Source organism: Lissotriton vulgaris, chromosome 6 (genome assembly GCF_964263255.1).
Source record: "Lissotriton vulgaris chromosome 6, aLisVul1.2, whole genome shotgun sequence".
Taxonomy (NCBI): Eukaryota; Metazoa; Chordata; class Amphibia; order Caudata; family Salamandridae; genus Lissotriton; species Lissotriton vulgaris.
This window is the reverse complement of record NC_141694.1, coordinates 1,469,016,058-1,469,039,861: the sequence shown is the minus strand read 5'-3', so window position 1 is coordinate 1,469,039,861 and position 23,804 is coordinate 1,469,016,058. Positions and strand designations below refer to the sequence as shown.

At 45.5% G+C, this 23,804-nt stretch overlaps 1 protein-coding gene and 1 long non-coding RNA gene across 4 annotated transcripts in view; one reads left to right on the top strand and one right to left on the bottom strand.

Annotated features, from left to right (window-relative positions):
* The window catches only part of LOC147709001 (uncharacterized), a 398,890-nt gene that overhangs the window by 157,532 nt on the left and 217,554 nt on the right, over positions 1-23,804 (bottom strand). For 2 of the 3 annotated variants that reach the window (XM_086927594.1, XM_086927593.1), the window contains exon 6: positions 22,322-22,417. In XM_086927594.1, the coding sequence (XP_086783720.1) occupies positions 22,322-22,417 (96 nt within the window). The remainder of the gene's footprint in view (positions 1-22,321; positions 22,418-23,804) is intronic. The other variant, XM_086927592.1, reaches the window with a different exon arrangement.
* The window catches only part of LOC147709002 (uncharacterized), a 290,481-nt gene that overhangs the window by 101,323 nt on the left and 165,354 nt on the right, over positions 1-23,804 (top strand). Inside the window, exon 2 of the long non-coding RNA XR_015296668.1 lies at positions 16,423-16,537. This is a non-coding gene — a long non-coding RNA (uncharacterized LOC147709002). The remainder of the gene's footprint in view (positions 1-16,422; positions 16,538-23,804) is intronic.

The window sequence follows — 23,804 nt, the reverse complement described above, 5'->3', positions numbered from 1 at the left end:
GACCAGTTCATCGAAAGCGCAACCTCGCAAGAGTTCTTGTAGGGAATCCAGCTTACAAAAAGTAGGCATTTGCGGTTCTGATTTGTTGCAAACAAATCCAGTGTCACGACGCAGCATGAACTGAAGAGATGGGCTAGGTTGTTTGAATGTGTTTTATTGAATTGTACAAGGGGACAGAAGGGGTCGGGTGTCTTTGCGCAGGCTTCGGGATCCTCGGGCGGTTGTCGTCTTCTCTTCCTGAGGTTCCAGACGGGTCTTCGGTACATGAAAAAGAGAAGAAGGGGCGGTTACTCAGGCGTTCATTCCTGTCTACGGTACTATACTATACAAAGGGGGGGTTTATATACAAAAAAAAGACTGATCCTTCCACTGGGGCCGTTCTCTCCACGGGTGTCCTCAGGGAAAAATAAGGGTCATTTGCAGGGTAAGAACATCCAGCTACTTTCACTAATCTCTCTATGGGTACGCGCCTAACGCGCCTAATGACTAGTTTGGCCGGCTTTTGTTCCGCTTCTCCCTCCCGTCTCGCTGATCCCGTTAGTCAGTGTCACCCTCCTCTATTCCTTACAGCCCTATGTAGTTGGCCTGAACTCCCCACGAGCCCACTACCGTGCTCCCAGCGCGTTGCAGCACTTGCCTGAGGCCGGGACCCGCCCTCGGGGTCCCGGCGGCACTGTCCGTTGCGCCTTCCTCCGACCACGTCCCGTCTTCCTCTGGGATATCCTCTGTGGTTGTTTCCGTCTCTCGGTCCGTCACCACCAGCAGCTCGGCTTCGTTCCGTTCTTCTCCCGGCTCCGGTCCCGCTGGCTTCACTCCTTCCTCTCACGTCGTCTCCGGCTGACTGCTTCCCTCGTCCTCAGCGCCTCCACCCCGCACAGCTGAGGCAGATACCTTATCAGGGGTGGAGCCCCGCCCCGCAACAGAGAGTAGAGTCCCCACCAGGTGGGGTTGAGGAGTGCCCCCGGGGCACACAGGTGCATCGCCCTCACCGATCCGACCCGGCGAACTGTCACATCCAGGTCGGAGTGACCCCACTGAGGGAGTCTGCTAGCACGTTGGAGATCCCTGGAACGTGAACCGCTGACAGATTGATTTTGTGATCCAGGGCCCAATCCCAAATCTGCTGAGATAGTAGGGCCGACCTCGTACCCCCTTGTCTGTTTAAATAATGCATACTTGTTGTATTGTCTGTGCGAATCAGAACCGTGGATCCCTTGACGACTGTCTGAAAAGACTTCAGGGCTAGAAAAATGGCTCGCAGCTCTAGCAGATTTATGTGCAATTCCTCTGTTGCACACTCCATTTTCTGTTGACTGTCATTCCCTGAAAGTGTGCGTCCCATCCTTCGAGGGAAGCATCCGTGGTGATGGTAAACCTTGGCACTTTGGTCAGGAATGTACATCCCTTTTACAAATTGTTCCTTTGCATCCACCATTGAAAGACGTCCCTCATGCGAGGAGTTATATTGATCATGTTGTCAAATGACCCCGAAACCTGCACCCATTGGAGACTGAGCTCCTCTTGTAAGGGTCTCTTTCTGAGACTACAGTTGGGTATCAGAGGGATGCAGGAGGAGATTATCCCTAGGAAAGATTTGAACATCCAAACGGAAACGCCCTCTTTTTGTAGTAGTAGGAGAGCCATCTTGTAGATTTTGAGCTGCCTTTCATTTGAAACGAAAGCCTGAGTGAGCTGAGTGTCTAATGTAGCTCCCAAGAAAAACTGTCTTCGAGACGGAGTTAGATGAGATTTCTAGAGGTTGACTGAGAGACCCAGAGATTGAAATAGTGACAGGCACCTTTGAACATGCGCTCTTGCTGTTCCTAGAGAACTGACCTTGATAAGGTCAGTTATCAAATTATGGAAAAATTTGAATGCCTTCCAAACGAAGATGCGCTGCCACTGGAGCTAGTATTTTCGTGAAAACTCGGGGGGCTGAACTAAGTTCAAATGGGAGAACTTTGAATTGAAAGTCCCTGCCAGCCACTCTGAACCTTAAGAACTTCCTGTGCCTGGGAAGGATAGGCACATGGAAATAAGCATCCTGAAGGTCGAGGGTTGCCATGTGATACCCTTCCGAGCAAAACTGGAGGATTTCTTTAAGTGTTAACATACGTAAGGACATTTTTTTGAAGTATTTGTTGAGGGCACGCAGGTCGAGGATAGGATGCCATTCCCCTCACTTCTTGCGTATAAGGAAAAACCTCGAATACAACCCTCTTCCACTTTGCAATTGAGGTACTTTTTCGATCGCTCCTTTCCGAATCATTACATATATTTGGGAGAACAGCTCCTTGAGATGAGCTGGTGGTGGACCTTTTGGAGGAGAATTTGGAGGGTTTTTGACAAATTCCAAAGCGTGGCCCCTGGCTACTACATTCAGGACCCATCTGTCCGTAGTAATGTTTGACCAATTCGATAAGAAACAGGATATTCTTCCTCCAATTTTTTACCTTGGAATGGGTAGAGGTGGTGGCAGGTGGTACGTCTCATTTGTGCTTGGAGGACTCTCATCTCCGATTAGAAGACTTTCTTCTTGCTTGTGAATAATTGTTTCCTCGCTGACCGTATGTTTGTTGTTTGTACGGTTGGTACCTTTGATTACCTTGTGAGGTGTGATACGAACGTTGTTGAGAGTATTCTCCTCTGTTGGAAAAATTGCCACGTCCTTTGGCACAACAAAAGGACGATTTACGAAATTGCAGACTCCCCAGCGACCTTGCCGTCTCCGTGCCCTTCTTTATGGTCTGCAAGGCTTCATCTATATGCTGGCCAAAGAGAAACTCCCCGTCATAAGGCATATCTATGATTTTAGCCTGAACCTCTTGGCGGAAGGATGTTGATTTCAGCCAACCTTGCCTTCTCAGCACTGCTGCACCCGCCAATTGCCTGAAACCAGGAGCTGCCACATCTACTGCGGCATCAATCATCTCTGCTGCATCAATCATCTCTGCAGAGGTACACTCCCGTTCATGCAATATTTTCCTGGCTTCAGATATTTCAGGTTCCGGAAGCTTTTCGATATATGGCGATATATCCGACCACATCTGCCTTTCGTATCTCCCTAATATCGCTAGGGAGTTTGCAGCACGGACAGTAGTTGCAGCTATAGTTGAAACTTTCTTGCCAATGGAATCCAGACGTCTGCCGTCCCTGTCCGGTGGAGCGGTAACCTGCGAAGATGGATTCCTGGCTCGTCTCTGAGCCGCTTGGGTGACGACTGAATCAGTTTTTGCCTGTCCTATAAGTCATGCTGGCGAAGTGAGAGGTGCCTTATATTTTTCATCTACGCGAGGCAAAACTGCAGGGAGAGAATTTGGTGTTGACATTATCTTTAGACCCTCTTTCCAAATGAAGTCTATTATTGGAATTGTCTTCACTTGTCTCTATGGTTGATATTTAAAATCATACAGGAAACAGTCATCCTGTTTTGTTTCCATGGAAATTAGAAATCGTTTTGTTGCTCTTTCCATCATGAGATGGAATCCTCCGATATCTACAGGCGGACAGTCCGGAGCAGGTGGACCAGTCGGAGAAGGGGTTTGTGTTTGATATTCGTCCCACTCCGACAGCACAGACTTATCATCTAATTCTCCTTCTTCCCTGTCTTCCTCAGAATTGGCATCCTCCTGTGTATGGTGGGATGGCATTGGCAAAGTAGGGACTGTAGATCGCATTTCTGATGCTGGCAATGGAGAAGATTGCCTTGGAAGTCTAAAAGCTGCCATAGAGGCTTGAGGCATAGGCGTCGAAAGGTGCGATTCACCCGATTCAGATGTAGGAAACCGGCGATAGTAGTCGTTCAACATATATTGTAAGTTGTTGAGGAGATCTAAAGGCCTCAGTGCCGTAGGCACTGAGGTAGGAGCCCGACTTGTAGACTCAAGGAACTGTTCTTCTTCTTCTTGATCCTCATCCTGATACTTTATAAGCAGCTCAGATGGACTCCTAGCTGCGTGAAACCTCTCATCCTCATAGATTGTTCTTCATCCTCCTCAGAGTCTGATAGTTGCTCAGGCAACTTCAACAGGGAAAGATCCGCCAAGGAGGAGCCCCGTCTTTCCAGTAAGGAAGCTTTCGTAGACGACAAAGCTAAGGAGACTGCAGCCGGCGCAGCAGACCAAACTTGTAGCTCCTTACAGGATGAGAGAGGAGGCGTCGACGGTACAACCGTTGACGGTGCAGTCGACGGAGAAGGTGTATAGACAGTGGTTGTCGACGGGACAGTAACTTTCGTCGACGGGGCAATCATTGCCGACGATGTCTTCGGCGACGAGGCAATCTTCGTCGACAATGTTCTTGATGACGAGGTAGTCTTTGTCGACGATGTGGCCGTTGATGATGAGGTCGTCGACGGCAAGGTGATCTTCGTCGACGAGGAATCCGTTGGTGGGATGGCTTTCATCAACGAGGTCTGCGCCGTCGAGGAGTGTTTCGACGACGATGCGCTTGTCGACGGGACCTTCCTAACTCTCGTCGATGAAGTGGCCTCGACGATCAATGGCATTATCTTCGTCGACGAGATGGGTCGAACTGACACTGAGACCAGCGTCGACAGGGAAGAAGCTGAAGACATCACCATCTTAGGCTTCGGCGATGAGGAGGTAACCTACGACGTTGAAGATGCGTCGACGATGATAATCGTCGACGGAGAAGCAGTTGACGACGCTGCCGTCGACGAAGTCATTTTTTTAGGTAAAATTTTTTGTGACAGTCTTTTGGGAGATAAAGACTCTCCAGACTTTATCGGGGGCGTACAAGGTCCAGATTTGGAAGGTGGAGATGCCTTTTTCGAGGTAGAAGGAGAAGGCACGCCAGAATTCTTGGAGGATTGGGCTTTTCTCGACACCTTTGCCCCAGGAGAAGATATCTCTACCTCCGCTTTCTTCTTTCTAGAGGACATAGTTGACCCAGAGGCTATACTTCCTACCTCAGAAAGGGGGTTATCCTGGTCCTTGATCTTCTGCAGCCACAGGAGAAGACGACCTTCCCTGTCTCTGAGGGTCTTCTGAAGAAAGGTCCTGCAGATCTTACACTCCTTTACCTCATGGTCTGGATACAGGCAATAAATACATTTCTTGTGGGGATCTTCCTTAAAAAGTCTAAGCTTCCCACAAGATTCACAAGGCCGGAAGAGGGATTTAGAAGATGACATCTTTAAGTAGGAAAAAAACAGTCAAAGTTGTGAAGTACTGAGCAGAGCTCAGGCAGACTTCCCTCACACGACTTGCGGTAGAAAATCTGAGAACCTGAGCCTCTGGGGAGAACATTCTGGTGGGTGCTGTCGCCTGATTGGCTGCAGTTTGGTCTATACAAAATGACTAGGATAGTCATGAATGTGGAAGTTTTTTACACTGTATCTTAGGGCTACTTTACTTCCTGGTTGGTTATTACCAAGGTTTTAGCTTCTTATAGGCATATAATTGCTTTTTTATGTACCGTGGGACTCCCACTCCGACGACAGGGAATGATTCAGGCATGTGAATCTATGAAAGACACCCCAATACTGGAGAATTATTGAACAGTCTTCTTTCTCATGCAAGTAAAGTGAACTGCTACAATCGTAAGACAGGCTGTAAAGTATAATGCATATAGCGAGAATAGTATTGTAAAATAATACTGTAAAAGCATTGTATGATTTCTAAACCATAGATAAATACATACATAAATAACAAAGGTTAAAAGTACTCAACTGGTGCTTCTAAAATATGCTTACCCCGATGTACCTAACCTAAGTCTAGTACGAGGGAAGAAGTAAGTGTGGTGTAGCATAGGTTTAGTTTCTTTGCCAAGAATCTATCCAAGATTTCTCTTAGGGTCTAATCAGCTCCGTACCTTGGTTTTAAAATGAGGAAGGTCAGGTATCTCTGTCTCGGGACTCGATTTCCCAACACCCCGCGAGGGGAGCTTGGAAACACTGGAGCTGGATTCTCAGCGAGAGAAATGCGCCAGCTGGAGGGTCGGCTTCCTTCGGGACTTGCTGTAGCGAGCTGCGTCGGGCAAGTAGATAGTCGAGCTGCTCTGAACCACCGTGTGTTTGCTAGAGCAAGTGAAGTCATATTTATACCTCGAAGGTGCCTAGCAGGCCTGGGCGATAAATTCAGTTCCGCTCGCGGAATTTGGGTAATTTCGCGTTCCGCGGAGAACGTGAAATTGACACAAATTTTGCGTTTCGCGACTTCGTGCAATTTTTGGCTTGTTTGCGTTCTCAAATGCGTGTTCAAGAGATATATCCCCCCGAGCACGCAAACAGCGATTGTGAACAGTAAAAAAGCATTGAGAACAAGCAATTCTGCGTGTTTGCGGAATTTCTGCGTGTTCGCAGAGATTTTTTACTGTTTCCGTTCCGCTCACCGAAATTTGCGGAATTTGGGAAATTTCGCGTACCGCGGCGAACGTGGAAATTGACCCAAATTCTGCGTTCCGCAACTTTGCCAAATATTTTGCTTGTTCGCGTTTTCAAAGGTGTGTTCGAGAGATATTTCCCCCGAGCACGCAAACAGCTATTGTGAACAGTAAAAAAAGCATCGCGAACTAGCAATTCCGCGTGTTTGCGGAATTTCTGCGTGTTTGCGGACATTTTTTGCTGTTTCGCAGAGATTTGCGTAACGCGATTACGCAAATTCCGCCCACCCCTAGTGCCTAGTTTGACGTAAAGTCGGGCATAATAACGTCATCAAAGAACCGCTGCGCCCCCGCCCCCCTAACTGCCCATTCGCTGCCCCCACCTCCCTCCTCCCAGCTGCTCCTCCCTCCCTCCTCCCCATATAGGCCGGCCGCTGCGCGGTGAGGAGAGCGACCCTTGACCCTTCCAGGTAGGTCGCTCCCCCTCCGCACAGCACCGCCTGTGCCCATTCTCTCCCTCGCTGACCCCGTGTCTCTCTGCCCAGTTTCCCTTCTGCTCCCCTCGCTGCCCCTGTGTCTCTCTGCCCGGTTTTTCCTTCTGCTCCCCTCGTGGCCCCCGTGTCTCTCTGCCCGTTTTTGCCTTCTGTTGCTTAGCTGCCCCTGCATTTCTGTGACCTTTCTGCCTTCTGTGCCACTCGTTCCCCCCCCCGTTTTTTGAGACCTTTCTGCCCTTACTTGTGACCTTTTGCCCTCTTTGCCACTCGTTTCCCACTCAATAGTAGTGCCCTTTTGCTTTCTGTTTCCTTCGTCGCCCCTCACCCCCCGCCGCTGCGTCTCCTGTGGCTCCGCCCCCTGACTGCCCATTCGATGCCCCGCCGCCCGCCTCCTAGCTGCTCCTCACTCCCACCTCCCCACACATGCCGGCCGCTCTCGCGGTCGCGCCGCTGGGGCGCAGCTAGCCCGTCTGCGCCCACCCGTGCCTGGACCGCGCCCTGCACCAGAACCCCTTGCCCCCGCCACGACGACTGCCGCCACTACGCCGCCAGCACTCTGCACGCTCTCAACCCTGGACGGACCCACAACTGCTTCAAGGCTGCCCAGAAACACACACACAGTCACTTCACCTGCCAGAACTGCAGCTACACCAGTCACAGAGCCGACGAACCACTCGCCAAGAAAGACCTCAACCACCTCCGATGCATACTACTGAACACCCGCTCAGCACGCAAACACGCCATCGAGCTCTGGCACCTGCTCAACACAACCTTCCCAGATGTCGCTTTCCTGACAGAGACTTTGTTGAACAACTCCTCCGCACCCGACATCGCTATAGCCATCCCAGACGGCTACAAGATCCCCCGCAGAGACCGCACCAACGGAGTCGGAGGAGGAATCGCCATCGTCCACAAGAACAGCATTAGGGTCTCGACTAGCACCGACAACCTGCTCAGCACCGCCGAACATATGCATTTCCAGATCCACACAGACCCCAACTCCACCCTCAGAGGCACCCTCGTCTACCGACCGACTACATCCTCCTCGGAGACTTGAACTTTCACCTTGAGAACAACAACAACAACTCCACAACCCTGATCGATAACCTCGCCAACCTCGGACTCAGACAACTTGTCACAACGTCCATCCACTCCGCCGGCCACACGCTCGACCCCGTCTTCTCCTCAAGCCCGCACGTCTTCCTCAGCCACACCACCGAACTCCTCTGGACCGACCACCTCTGCATCCACTTCACCTTCCAGAAACCCACCACACACCATCGCAGCCAACAGATCCCCCGCGCGGCTGGAGCAAAATAACCGAAGACCAACTACACGCAAACCTCGCTCTCAGCCCACCCACCGAACCCTCCAACACCGGCGACGCTGCCCACAGCCTCAGATGCTGGATCGAGGACTGCGCCAACACCCTCGCCCCGCTGAAGAAACCCCCCCCCCCATAGAGACACCAGCAAGAGGGCCAGCTGGTTCACCCCAGAACTCCTAGATTCCAAGCAAGCCTGCCGGAAACTAGAGAAGAAATGGCACAGTGAACAAACTCCGGACAGCTACGCAGCACACAAGGACGCCGTCTGCAACCACCACCACCTCATCAGGGGCTGCCAAGAAGACCTCCTTCAAAGACGGCCTCAACAACAACACACACGACAGCAAGGAGCTCTTCAACATCATGAAGGAACTCTCCAACCCCAGCTCCAACACCAACAACATCCAGCCGTCGCAAGCCCTGTGCGACTCCCTCGCCACCTTCTTCCACCGCAAGATAGCAGACATCCACGACAGCTTCAACACCCAGACAGCCCCAACAGACAGCAACACAACAGACCCTACGCACACCATCGACCACGTCCCCTTGTTAACCTGGACCAGCATGAGCGTCGATGACACCATCAAGACCATGAGCACAATCCACTCCGGCTCTTCGTCAGACCCATTCCCGCACCACATCTTCAACAAAGCAAGCAGCTCCATCGCACCCCACCTACGCAACGTCATCAATCTCTCCCTTGAGACCGCGACCTTCCCAGAGAGCTGGAAAAATGCACAGATCAACGCCCTACTAAAAAAACTCAAGGCAGACCCAAGAGACATCAAGAACTTCCGACCCATCTCTCTGCTCCCCTTCCCGGCCAAGGTCATCGAGAAAATGGTTAACAGACAGCTAACCCGATACCTCGAAGAGAACAGAATCCTGGACCCTTCCCAGTCAGGCTTCCGCAGCAACCACAGCACAGAGACCGCCCTCATCGCAGCCACCGACGACATCAGGACTCTGCCAGACAACAGGGAGACTGCAGCACTCATCCTCCTAGACCTCTCCGTCACCTTCGACACCGTCTGCCACCGCACACACGCCTCCACGTCACAGGGATCTGAGACAAGGCACTGGAATGGACCACCTCCTTCCTCTCCAGTAGAACCCAGAGCGTCCGCCTCCCCCCGTTCCGTTCCGAAGCCTCCGAGATCATCTGCGGCGTACCCCAAGGATCCTCCCTCAGCCCAACACTGTTCAACATTTACATGGCCGCGCTCGCACACGTTACCCGACAGCACAACCTCAACATAATCTCCTACGCCAACGACACTCAACTGATCCTCTCCCTCACCAAAGACCCCATCACTGCCAAAGCCAACCTCCATGAAGGAATGAAGGCCGTCGCCGACTGGATGAAGATCAGCCGTCTGAAGCTGAACTCGGACAAGATGGAGGTCCTCATCCTCGGCTCCAACCCATCAGCCTGGGACGTCTCCTGGTGGCCAACGGCATTGGGGGCAGCCCCAACCCCACAGACCACGCACGCAACCTGGGAATCATCCTCGACTCAAGGCTCTCAATTACGAAGCAAGTAAACGCCGTCTCCTCCTCCTGCTTCAACAGCCTCCGCATGCTCCGCAAGATCTACAGATGGATCCCGACAGATACAAGAAAGACAGTCACCCAGGCCCTCGTCAGCAGCAAACCCAACTACGGAAACGCCCTCTACGCGGGAGCCCTGAGCAAGCTCATCAATCGACTACAACGCATCCAAAACGCCTCGGCATGACTGATCCTCCATGTACCACGACACGGCCACATAACCCCCCTGCCTGAGAAACCTGCACTGCCTCCCCGTCAACAAGAGGATATCCTTCAAGCTCCTCATCCATACACATAAGGCACTCCACAAGACCGGCCCGGCCTACCTCAACAGACGGCTCTCCTTCTACACCCCCAACCGCCAGCAACGCTCCGCCGACCTCTCACTTGCCACGATCCCGGGCATCCGAAGAACAACTACCGGCGGGAGATCCTTCTCCCACCTCGCCGCCAAAACATGGAACACCCTCCCACTGAGCCTACGACAGACCCAAGACCTGCTGACCTTCCGGAGGATACTAAAGACCTGGCTGTTCGATCAGTAGCGGCCCCCACCCCCCCTAGTGGGTGGGGGCCGCTACTCGCGGCCCCCACGGGCATGTAGTGTGCTTAACAAATGCCTGACTGATTGATTGATAGTTCTTTGAAAACTCAATGAGTTGTCTTGGACAAATCAATATTCAAGCAAGGGGATGTCCCCGACTGCTTAAGCCGATTTTTCCAAGAAATCGTTGTGGCTTTTTGGAACGGGTGGGTAGCCATGCCTCTATTTGGACAGAATGGGCTATGTCTAAATAAGGTTATGATTTCTATGCCTATATAAGGGAAATGTGGATTGTACATATTTAAGGGCATGAATCTGGAAATTTTGCTCGGATCCTAAAACGCCGTACAACACCCACTCCACTTTATTATGTTCGAAATTACTAAATTCTAAGCAATTAAAACATATCTAAAGCATGATGTGTAAAACCCCACCCAAAATACATAAAATGCATTCGAAAATGGTTGTGCATTTGTGTGAACACATTTTAAAAGCAATGTTTTCGTTCAAAGCATACAGTATGACATTGCAAATGCTATCCGAATGAATCATGAAATTACATTTATGAAATGACCCTTGAATACAGAAGAAAAGTCGAGACCATTCCATGACAGAATATAATAAATTGATTTGGTTGTGGAAAAGGTCAAATGTTGTCTCTTGGAAGTATTCAAAGAATTCTTGTTCTCTATGAATAGTTCTACTTTAAGCAGATTACTTTGTGCCTAAAAAGGAGTTCAAATTTAGATGAAAGTCAAATTGTAGAAAAATTAAGTTCTAAAGTTAGAAGTTTTGTTTTGAAAAGTGACGGTCAAATACAGAGTCCCATAGAACGCTGTGTGCTACTTTCAAAAGTCAGTCTCGTTGTTTGGAGAAAACATCAAGGGCCAGATGTAGGAAGGCAAATACCGGTCGGTAACGGACGATTTTGGCCGTTACCGACCGGTATTTGGAGTTTGGGATGTAGGGGCATGTTAAAATACAGATTCAGTCATTTTACAGAATCGGTAAAATTACCGAATCTGTATTTTGACATGTAGGTAGCACTGTAATCAGTGCTACAGGGGTTTAAGAATTCGTTATTTACCACCAACTAGAAGTTGGTGCTAAATAATGAAAACCCTTTAAAAAGCATTTTTTTTGCTTTTAAAACAGTGCCATGTTGCAGACATACATGCCCTAAGGGCATGTATGTCTGCATCATGTGCACCCATGCAACAGGGTGTCAAAGTGACACCCTGCCACCCTTCTATGTTTCCCCCAATTACCGAATCGGTCTTTACTGATTCGGTAATTGACATTCATTCCTATGGGTCTCCAGGCCCATAGGAATGAATGGCAATTACCAAAACGGTAAATACCGATTCTGTAATTACCGAATCATACCGAGTCGGTAATTAAATCGGTAAAATTACCTACATCCCGATTGCCAGTTCTTAAATACCAAATCGGTATGATTCGGTATTTAAGAATCGGTAATCTGGGATTACCTACATCGGGCCCCAAATCTTCTAAGCTGGTAAAGAATTTGTCTACCATAGTAGGTGAAAGTTGGAACACTTCGTTAAGTAGACCGATTGCACAAAAATGTGAAGCATCGCCGTCAGCGTTAGCCGCATTAGCAATGTTCAATGGAGATGGTGATGGTACCCGTGTGCCTGTCGATCCACTTATCTCACCGTCAGCAGATTGCATCTGTGAGACCTCAATGAATGCCGTCATCATGATTGGTAGCCGCTGGGGACAACACAATGCATGGACCATTACTGAACCAAGCAAAGTGTCAACATGCGTTGACAGCGCTGATGGAATTGTTAGACAGATGTCCAACATGCATTCTTCTCCACATAGCAGGCATCGAAGAACAGGTAAGATGCAATCTTGCCAGATTGGTGTGAATGATAGAAATCATGTGGTATTCAGATCTCTTAAACGAGCCAAGCCCAGAATCTTTATCATGCGCTCATGACACTTCATTGCCAGGAGAGTGTTCTCTATGGTAATCTGGGTGTCACTGGTGACCGGACTTGCCATATCGGAGCAGAAGAAACAAGAATAGTATTCCTGCTACACGTCCCAAAATGAGAGGCAGGCCGCCGAACACAGAGTGCACGAAGTTTGGAAATATGCAGAGGACTGCTTCAAATGGTGCTAACAGTCCCGAAAAAACTGTCTTAAACACAGGTATAATACCACTGGTATCAGACATGTTTAAGATGACGACCTAACATTTCTACGAAATGTACAGGGCAGTTTGTCGATAAAAGGGCATCTATCTCTGCAGAGGACCTTGCAACTTGTAGTTCATACGTCTCTTTGGACGAGGTCAGTGGCACAGTTTTTGTGAAATAATGGCTTTCATTCTACTTAAAGTATCAATTCGTATAGAAGAGATGTTCAGTGAAGGCCATAACAGCGACTCCCCGTCTGTCTTAGTTTTAGGAAACAATACTTGCATACAACAAGTGACCCTGGCTGACACAGTTACGAGATAGGCTAATCCTGGCAAGATGCCATAGCAGCTGTGATCATTCAACATAATATAGCTTCCATTAGAAAGCTGCCTAAAAATTGGATCTATCACTGCAGCTGGAGAACCTTGCAGGTGGCAGGATAAGTTGGTCGAAGAACCATCACTGGCTGTATGTAAAATAATACCCTGACATAAAAGTGTACTGCTTAGTGCGCTTTTGCAGTTTGTACCACTAAGAAATACCTCTTTTCCCCCACTCCAACAGCTGTGTGTATATGGTAATTCCCAGGTTGACTTAATGTATTCTTTACCCAACCTTTGATACACGCCCGCTGGTATATGTTTCAAACAATATTGAAAATGGAAAATTGTGACAGGCAGAGTGATTGTCCCATGTATTAGCCATTCTGTTGCAGGTTTTTCTGAAACAGTTAATGATAATCTTTCCAGTTTCTCAACGCTCAGCACCGTATAGTCTGCTCCTCTTTGTGCCAATGTGATTTGTTTATCTGTAAGGTTAAATACAGAAAACAATGACGTGGTGTTGATTAGACGCCAGGGCACATATCTAGAACAAAGATTTTGTAACGTCCAGACTAAAAGCATTATAGAATGCAGTTGTGACTGTCCATGCTGTAGCATGAGCAAGTCCTGTTCCATTATGTCTATGGCAGAGGATACTATGCTGTCCAAAGAATAAATTCTGGATGACAGTTGTTAACCCATTGTCATCTACAGAGAGAGCTTTCTCTAAATTAATACGATCAATTTCTTGTATTTGTTCTGCAGTCTCTTCTTGTGTCGCTTTCCAAGCTTCATTATAAATGGCATATATACCAGCGTATATAAAACGTTTATGACACCGTTTCGCAGGACCTTGTAAGAAGTCCCTTAAATCAACAGCATCTTTAAGTAAAGATAAGTGTTGTTTTACCTCTGTTAGTGTGGATTTTTGTAGCCAGTCAAGGCACAGTTTTCCTACACTGTATGTTGTTACTATCCCTGGATGTTGTCTCTGGACATATCGTGGATCTGGCCTAGTGAATGTAAACCCTTGTGTCTTATTCAGGAATCTATCTTGACAGTTGTTTGTGTCTGTGGGCCAGATTAACCATTTCTTCCAATCAGGATCAGTTCAGTTTTTAAGTAAAATTGTTTCTACGTCTACCCCTCCTTCTGAAGTGTTTTTACTAACAGGTGTAGGTATGGACGGTTTGTTCAAATCTTTTATCTTGGCTAGGCCAAGACAGGATGTCTGTTGCACAGTGTCGTTCCAAAACATTATTTGTTCAGGAATAATGCAGGCTCGAAATAAAGCTTCTATTCCCTGCACTTGCCAGTCTTTTGTGCCCCAGACAGTTTTTGTTTCAATGTTGTCACTCCAAAAGTCAAAACCTAATGAGGACAGCTGGGCATAAAAGGCTGCAGAATAAATTTGCTTAGTATTAGTCAACATACTTTTCATTCCTGTTTTATTAACATTTTTAAAGTAAAATGTTTCCAGATTTGAGACATTAAAACCTGAGAAGTATGGACATTTTTCATAGAATGTTTTTGAGCTACCCTTTGGTGGCATTGGACAATGTTCCCATTGATTAAAAGTATAAACATTTCTAGGGTTTGCAGATTTGTGCAAATAATGATGACCATAGTGATTATAACAGTCCATTTGTTCATAATCTGATGAACCTTCTAAGTATTCATGTTTTATAAATTTTGCAGACATCTCTAAGTCTGACATCATATTATTAACAGTCTCAAAGTCCCAATCATTAGAAAATGTGCTGGATGAAACAAAGTCACTCAAGGAAACCTTGGATTGATGTAGAATCTTCAACAGCTCTGCAGGGCCAAAGTTGTCATAATCAGTTCTGTCCCAATCTATACCACCAGGTATAGGAACTGCTGTGATGTTCACTGATGTCAAGTCTCATTGTTCACGATGAGATGATTTGTGTGGCTTAAGGAGTAAGTTGATGTTCTTACGTGCTGTGTCCATTTTACTATATCTTCCATTTATCAGCATTCCCAAACTTAATACAAGGATTAGCCAAAGTAGGAGAAAAAGTACACCTAGAACAATCCAAAGTTCAACCCATGGTGAAACCAGATAAGTTTTTTCAAGTTGATGAAAAAGTTCTATTACTTGTTCTTTAAAAGTTTTATTTGCTGGCGTCGTTTCAGGCTCACTGGGATTCTCGGAAAACGTATCAAAGTTAATGAAATACCAAGAGGCAGTTATGTCAATTGTACGTATTGCATAAGGATTACTTGAATTCACTGGAGCTACCGGATCCCTTGTCATATTAGTATAGTCAGATGCTACATCATTGTAGACAGGAGTGTCTTGACGAACTGTTATTTGGGTCTCAAGAGGCACAAGTTCCATGGCTTTATTGCTTAGTCCTTCTTTTCGCACTGCAGATTCCTCAAAGGTGATGAGTCTCTCAGTTTGAACCTCTTGGATAGTAGCAAGTCCACTGGGCCTACTACTTATTATTGGCCACATGATGTAGTTTTACCAGGTCGATGGACACAAACCTGTTCTCCTTTCTTCCAGCAAGGGGCGTCAGCAACACGGTTCTTGATCCGTGGATTGCTAGCACAGGTACTGGTTGTCTGTAAGAAGGCCCAAATTCCTTCTTATCCGCAATCTTTTCTCTGACCAGATCCCCAATCTTTGGAATCCAGGCAGGCCTTGCTGGGACAGGTGGTTCCCCTTCAGTGGTCGTTGTCTTCTGTAATGTGTTGCTTTGACTTCTCCTTGTTTCATTTAAGTCCTGCAAAACAACCAAACGGTCTTTGATATCAAAAGGTTTTTGTTCCACCCCTGAAGTGTGACGATCAAGGTCCTGGACAAGCATTCTAGTATCAAAAAGGATTTCATACGGAGTGATTCCACCCAGAGAATTCCTTGGCAGATTATTTAGACTACGTTGGACACTTATTAGATGTTTGACCCACCCTTCACCCGAACCTAATACCCTAGCGGTTATAGATTGCTTTATGTCCCGTTTCTTTCTTTCCACTACAGAATTTCCCTCCGGCTCCGGATGGAATGGACTAGAATACCGCAATGCAAAGCCCAGATTGGCCATGGCCTCCTTGTCAGCTTTGGAGCTAAACGCAGGACCCTGGTCAGAATGTAGCGTGCTGACTGCGTATGTGCCGATAAAGACTCACAAATCTTTTATAACAGTTCGGACGTCAGCCGAGCATGAATCCACTGCGACCATGATATATTTGTAGTTACCATCCCTCTGTAAGGGACCACAGTGGTCCAGGTAAACGCACGCTAATTGTTTATCTGAAATGAAAAGGGGCATCTGTGCCAGGAGTTTCACTGTTGAAACCTTCATTTTCTGGCAGATTTCACATTCCAAAACATAGTTTCTGGTCTGTTTCCTCATGCGTGGCCACCAGTATCTCTGTTTTAGTAATGATACTGTAGCGGAAACACCTGCGTGTGCAGAGGCAAGCCCTTCATGTGCTGCTAAAATTAGTCCTAATCTGTGTTCCATGTTTGGAAATATTCTATCCCCCACACCAGGGATTCGAGCAAAAGGAACATTATTCGCATCAGTTATGTATGAGTATTTGAGTGGAAAGCCTTTTGGTAATGTTTTATCACTGTCTGTGTTGGAAGCGGCGACAGCCTGTATTATTTCGCTGTCTATTTTTGTTTTAGAACGAGTGATTGCAGCTACGGAAGCCGTTTGTACAGCTGCCTTCGCGGCTTCAGCAGCCAATGAATTCCCTGCAACGTTAATGCCTTCACGTCGATGACTCAGTGTATGGATCACGTGAGTCTTTTGTAATTCTTTCTGTAATTGAACTACTTGTTCCCAAAGCAACTTAGGCTTGATTGTGCGACCTTTTGCGTATTTGAAAACGTTTTGAATCCAATTCTGCAAGTATTCATTGTAAGATTGAATGCAGTAATACGAATCGCACACTATGAGTGTGGGGAATTCGCAATCAGTATTTTCAAGCGCCATCTTGAATGCTTGTAGTTCAGCTAGCTGAGCTGTACAATCTCCGAGAGATTTTATTTTTGTGACCATAGGTCGGAATTTACCATCACACCAGCGACCTTCAACAATCGAGCATGCAGCACTATAAGCTTGTTTACCCACAATTGCGGGCTGTGCTGATTCGTCTGTATAAATTATACATTTGTACTGTTCTAGAGGCAGAATCTCAGTAGGCAGAGGACATTCTTGTTCGTATTGTAGAAATTCTTGTGTTTTCAAGTAGGGGTCAAAAACGTATTCAACGTCTGTTGCAGCAAGAGTTAATCCATTGTATTCATCTTGGATGTAAAGCCTTTGCATTTGGAATGCTTGCTTTTGTCATTGCTTCTAAGGCAGGTACTGGAGTAACGACCATTATGCGTTTTCCCTGTGCGAGGGCTTTCTCTTTTGCTACTGCAGTTTGAACCGCTGTCAGAATTTTTTCTGTAGAAGTGAATTTCATTTCAGCTTGTGTGTACAAGTGTGATTTGTAAGCAATTGGTACTTTTTCACCTTCATTAAAGGTTAAGTATGTGAATCCACATCTTCCTGGAATGATTCTGATTACAAGGTTGCGTACGTTTACTCGTGTCTGTAAATGTGTTGTTGCTAACATGTCTGTTTGCACTGAACGCAAAATTTCTGTGTGTTTTTGAGTCCAATTAGTAGTTTTGAAATCAGGTTTGATTAATTCGTAGAGAGGTTTAACCCTTTCTGCGTAGTTTAGAATGTAAGCTTTTGCAAAATTTAGGAAACCTATAATTGATTGTAAGTTTTTCAGCATTTTTGGAGGTTGGGGCAGCGCACACTTTTCTAAAAAGTTGGCTGCCAGGCTTTTGCCTTCACTTGATAACTCGTATCCTAGAAAAAGGACATTGAGGTGGGCAATTTTTGATTTCTTAAAGTTGAATTTATACCCTTCAGAACCAAATCCAAGTATAATGGTATTCACTCTGTTCAAGTGCCTGTCCAAGTCATCGTCTGTTAGATAGATGTCATCGAAATAAGATAATGCCTCATCATCATACGTTTGTAGTAACTCTGTTACTCTAGCTGAAAATAACCCTGGACTATTCTTGAATCCCTGGGGGAGACGACAGAAGTGATGCGGTGTCCCCATAATTGAGAAAGCGGTCAAGTACCTGCTTTCAGGTGCAATGTTTTGACAGAAGAAACCGTTAGAAATATCTAATGTGGTTTTATATTTTGTACGCACAATATTATTCATTTGTGCTGCACTGTGTGCATTTTGTACTGCAAAAGTTTTGCAACAAGAGTTTAAATGTCTGTAGTCCAAAACTAGACAATATGTATTGTCTGGTTTGGAGACAGGAAACTAAGGATTGTTCATTGACAAGGTGCATGTTTCAATCACCCCTTGATATTCAAGTTGATCTAATATCTCCCTGACCTGTTTTTTAGCTTCTTGCTTTAACTGGATACTGCCTCTGTGCAGTTGGTTGTGTTTTTAACTGGATTTTATGGTGAGGAGAATTCTCATCCCATCCTACATGATTTTTATATAATGCTGGAGCCTGGGCTACAGCCCATTTTCTGGCATAGGTGTATTTTAAGTGAATTGGAATATGATTGGAGAAGGCTGGCATAATGATGTCTTCACCATGTGGGCACTCCCTGACAAATTTTGGTGGCCAGTCTTTTTCAGCTAGAAGAATGTCATAACCCTTTGAGAGCTTCTCCCAAAAGAGTGCTCTTATCTTCCTAGTTATATCCCCCTCCATCCGGAGCGTTACTTCATATAACTTATGGGGTACACTAACCCTGGTGTCAGCTGTTTCAACTCGAATGTACTCATTCAAGTCCACTGTCTCCAGATGATCCTTCAAGATCTTGTGAGCTATGGTGACTTCTGCTGCGCTGTCCAGCATTGTCTGTGCCCACTCCCTGTTCTTGAGTTGTGCCCTCAAGATCCTCAGCATGTCTGATTTTTAGACCTGCTACCCTCTTTTTTGTGAATTGGTTTTTCTTATGTTTTTGGAACGTGTTGATCGTCTTTGGACTTCACGCGTTCTTTCCGATTTCTGTGAGGAAGTCTGAAAGGTACAAGAGGAACGTGTAGCAGTATCTTGATATCGGTCAGGTTTTTTCAAATTATCCCTGTTCCTGAGGTTGTATCTTTTTTCAGAGGGCTCCTTTTGAGGAGACCTTCCTCGGGACTGAGAATGTTTCTCGTTAGAAGTTTGTTTAGTGTTCTGCCACTTCTTTTTAGGAACAGTGAGAGTGTTTTTAATAAAGACCTTTTCAGGACTTTCAGTCAGTTGTGTTTAACTGTTTTCCCACCCAAACTATCTCTACCTAGTTCTTCATAGGATTGTTCAATTATTCTGGCCAGTTCATATGGTTGCTCAGTTACATCAAATTATCTTAATTTTTGGCGGATCGCCATGGATGCTGCCTCACCCTTAATATTAGCTAATATTATAGCTGAGACCTGTTTGAAATCTCTCAGTAATTTCATACCCAGATTTAAAGTAGGCTCTGCCCCATATCCATTTTGAATCTGTTTCAGGACATCTGGTATAACCGCCATAGACGGAACACCATGTGTTTTTGTGTAGATTGCAGCAAAGACTGTACCCCAAGTGTCGCAGTCCTCCAGGTGTGGTGCGATCCCCATTGGTAAACAGATTATTAGAATCCTGTGTTTCTCATGAGGGGTAGTGACGGGAAATACTGCCTCGATTTCAGTAATTTTTTGAGCTATCCAGAATGGATTTTGTTCCCTTTTTGCGGGCAATTTACCAATGACTGATTGTATAGTCTGTGGTGTGATTTTATTTGTGTTCCCCTGGTGAGGGGTTTGTTGTGGAATCCTTATAGGAGGTTGACTGTTAGAGTCCGCATGACATATTGAACCAATTGTCTATGTATTTTAATTAATAGTTCCGCATCTGACATGTCAGGATGTGGTGTATAGCTGGCTAATACCGGCCATGTTGCTCCTGGTCTACCTAGTAGACAGAGCCTGGTAATGTGATTTTGATGTTGTAGGGCGCCTTTAAACCAGAGCGCATGATCTTGGTAAGTTAGTGGAATTTCAACATCCTCGAAAGGAGTGTATTCCGTTGGATGTTCCTCTACTTTGTAGTGGTGAAACACATGTGATACTGGATTTGCTTCAGGGAAGAAAATCAATTAATAGAATACTTCTGTCTGCCGATATTTATGTGCCTCTATGACAAAAATTACCCTACCACCACTTGGTGATAGGCCATTTGTTATAAGCTTTATAGTGATGGTTTTCCTTAAGTTTTCCAGGATGATTATAGCATCCGGGTCGTTTTGTTGGAAACCTGTAATGTCTAAGCCCGGTTGGGCTGCAGTTGCTGCAGCTCCACTGTTCTCGCTGTTGTTGCAGTTATTCAACATTGTTTAATGAGAGTTGCAGAGCAAGCTTCAAGGAAACAAAGATAAGGTGCACAATATTTTGGAACACTGTATCCTTCAACGTTGAACAATCCAAAAACTAATACATAGGATTTTCGTCCTACTCAGTTATGGTGGATATTTTATCCTTTTTCCCACTCCAGACGTCTGGAAAAAAAGGGTTCTCTGTGAGAAGCACGACTGAGTTACTTTAGTATCTAGCGTTAAATGAGTGCCTTACCAAACGTTGGGCGCCATGTAGTGTAGTTCCTATATTCCCAATAGGCACTGCGCATTGGAATAATATATCCTATAGATTTGACATAGGACTTTTGTCTACTAGGTCTCTATCGAATATATTAGACTTATTTGTGAGTGCCAGCTAGCTCAGAGGTCACTAGAAACGTTCTCGAATAAACAAGAAGGGATTCGTTTTTGACAACACATAAACATGACTAATTTGTTTCCCCAAGAATAAACGTATCTTCAGAGTTGTGGAAACAATAGATAGATATTTTACTCAGTCAATTGTGCATGCTTCGTTTCATCAGAGGTGCAGAGAAATAGAGAGACGGGCGTGTTCAATAAAAGGGATTTATTGAACAGTCTTCTTTGTCATGCAATTGAAGTGAACTGCTACAATCGTAATACTGGCTGTAAAGTATAATGCATACAGAGTTGAAGAGTATTGTAAAATAATACTGTAAAAGCATTGTATGATTTCTAAACCATAGATAAATACATACATAAATAACAAAGGTTAAAAGTACTCAACTGGTGCTTCGAAAATACGCCTACCCCGATGTACCTAACCTCAGTCTAGTACGAGGGAAGAAGTAAGTGAAGAGTAGCATAGGTTTAGTTTCTTTGCAAAGAATCTATCCAAGATTTCTCTTAGGGTTTAATCAGCTCTGTACCTTGGTTTTATTATGAAGGAGGTCTGGTATCTCTGTCTCGGGACTCGATTTCCCAACACCCTGCGAGGGGAGCTTGGAAACACTGGTGCAGGATTCTCAGCGAGAGAAATGCAGCCTCTCAATCAGTGCGTCAGCTGGAGGGTCGGCTTCCTTCGCACTTGCTGTAGCGAGCTGCGTCGGGCAAGTAGATAGTCGAGCTGCTCCGAACCACTGTGTGTTTGCTAGAGCAAGTGAAGGCATATGTATACCTTGAAGGTGCCTAGTTTGATGTAAAGTCGGGCATAATAATGTCATCAAAGAACGCCAAGGGAATGGTAGTTCTTTGAAAACTCCATGAGTTCTTGGACAAATCAATATTCAAGCAAGGGGATGACCCTGACTGCTTAAGCCGATTTTTCCAAGAAATCGTTGTGGCTTTTTGGAACGGGTGGGTAGCCATGCCTGTATTTGGACTGCATTGGCTATGTCTAAATAAGGTTATGATTTCTATGCCTATTTAAGGGAAATGTGAATTGTACCTATATAAGGGCATGAATCGGGAAATTTCGCTCGGATCCTAAAACGCCATACAACACAGCTCTTAATGCCTTATTGCTGTAATGTGAAATCGCCTGCCACTCTGAGAAAGTGCACTGTGTTTCTTGAGTAATTTTATCTAAAAAAAACTGATACTATAGTGCACTCCCTTTGGCTCCGTAAAAGCCTATACTAATTTCCCAGCCCCCTTAACTTAGTTCTAAAAAGGGCAGCAAAAACGGAGACTGTGGCGTGACTAGATGAGGGACAATCATTTTTTACTGGTTGAATAATATGAAGATACCCTAAAAAACAAAGAGCTTCCATTGCACTCCACACCTAGCCTGAATCTCCTGCCAATCTAAAGACCTGCCCCCTACTATTAAATGGCCAAGTTCCTTAAAATCCTTACTTTCTCAGAACTTTCTCTGACTATTTTGAATGTACAGGCCCAGACTTTTGCATTCTGAAAGCTTCAAATATTCATATCCAACGGTATCGGTCTCCATGGAATAGAATGACCGAAGTCTGAGCCCATACTCCTGTGGTGTCTTGCATCTAGTTTTTTTCAGGAGCTTCACCATTTTAATGAAAACCGGAATATGAGATCTTGCTTCCTGCACCATTTTTTCCAAAAAGAAACTGTCCAGAGTACCCTTGTGATCTATCAAACGAGCTATTATAATCGAAAAAGAAGCTTCGTAATAAAGTTTAGATAAGAGGAATATTTATTCACATACTTTAAATGAGTAGCAGCTTACCTCATGATCTGCATACAACCCACATCCAGGTAAAGGTGAGTCTCCCACCCTGCCTGGGTATTTGAAGGGGGCTCCTGACGTCGAGACACCTGTAGAGATTTGAAGAGTGTTATATTTTTAAATGAACATAAATCAGAGTACTCATTTATTATTACCAATCTATTAAATAAATCCTACTTATATATGTAGTTTAATAAAAACTTTATCCGTTGTTAGGGGAGAAGAGCAGAGACAGAATGAAGCACACTGAAATGCTTGTAATGCCCTTATTCAGGATATTCCCACCCCTTCTTTGGGCCTTTAGTTAAATAAAATATAGGCATGTTATATATCCGAAGTGAAAATCTGCGGTAAAGAACTGGGTCTGTCTGTCTTTGCAAGGTCCCCTTCCTCTAGAAGTCAAGAGGCTTCCACTGCAGTGCCCAGTCTCCTCCGCGAATATTCCAAAAAGGACTGTACTGTAAAGGGAGGGGGGGGGTTTGAAGTGTAAAAGAAAGGGAGGGCGATACAGTGTTCCCTGCACGGTTTTACAGCAAGTACCCCTAGCACCCTAGCACTCCTTGTATGATAATCACCCCGAGTGTGATAAAAATGTTCTGCATGTTTCTATCAAGGATCTTTTGAGGTGTAGACACGTTTTGCACAAAAGTATTGAGCTTAATAAGTTTCTACTTCACGACCCTTGCCCCTCCTAGACACGTAAAAGAACGGTATATTCCTGACAATTGCATTGAAATCACTATAACCCTAACCCCATAGTACAGTAAAGGAAGTCACAAACGGTGTGGTGATGGGAAAGACAGCCCTAATATAATAAAACATCAGTCTGACAGTTCCCATATCTCTTTCGTTCTTCTATGAACCTCCGGAGAGACCATTCCAGTCCGGAAGACCCAGCAAAACCACAACCATCTCTACCACCCTGGATTCCGGTTCATCACAAGAGACATCTGAAGAAGAAGACGAACCAACTCTTAAACAAACCGTTTCAACTCATCCTATTATCAATAAACCCCTTTCTAAACCCTTATTGCAGCCTCCACGCCTGTTTATCAAACCTGCGCTCCCACACTGTCCTATGTAGAAAACCAGAGTACAAATTAAAATACTAATACTGTATCTCGGGAATGCGACCAGCTAGAAAAATAATTAAACAACAATTTTTTTCTCAGTTGTTAAAAATTCAACTCAATTGTGAAGTTGAGTTTCAATAAATATTAGGGAAAAGTAACTTTTAGAAAGGTACCTTTTCCCTGTCCAAAAATTTGCAATTACTTCATTTTTTCATAGCCAGCAATTAGCCTAGAATAAGTGTGAATAAGGGGTTAAATGGCTCCCATGAGCAAACCTTAGGCTAATCTAAATTGGCAGTGGTGACTCCTCTGAACCCCGTAGAATATGCAGTATGAGGGAATGTGGACATTCGTTTTGATACTAAAGTGTCAAATCCTGCTTGAGTGTAAAATCCTGTTTGGC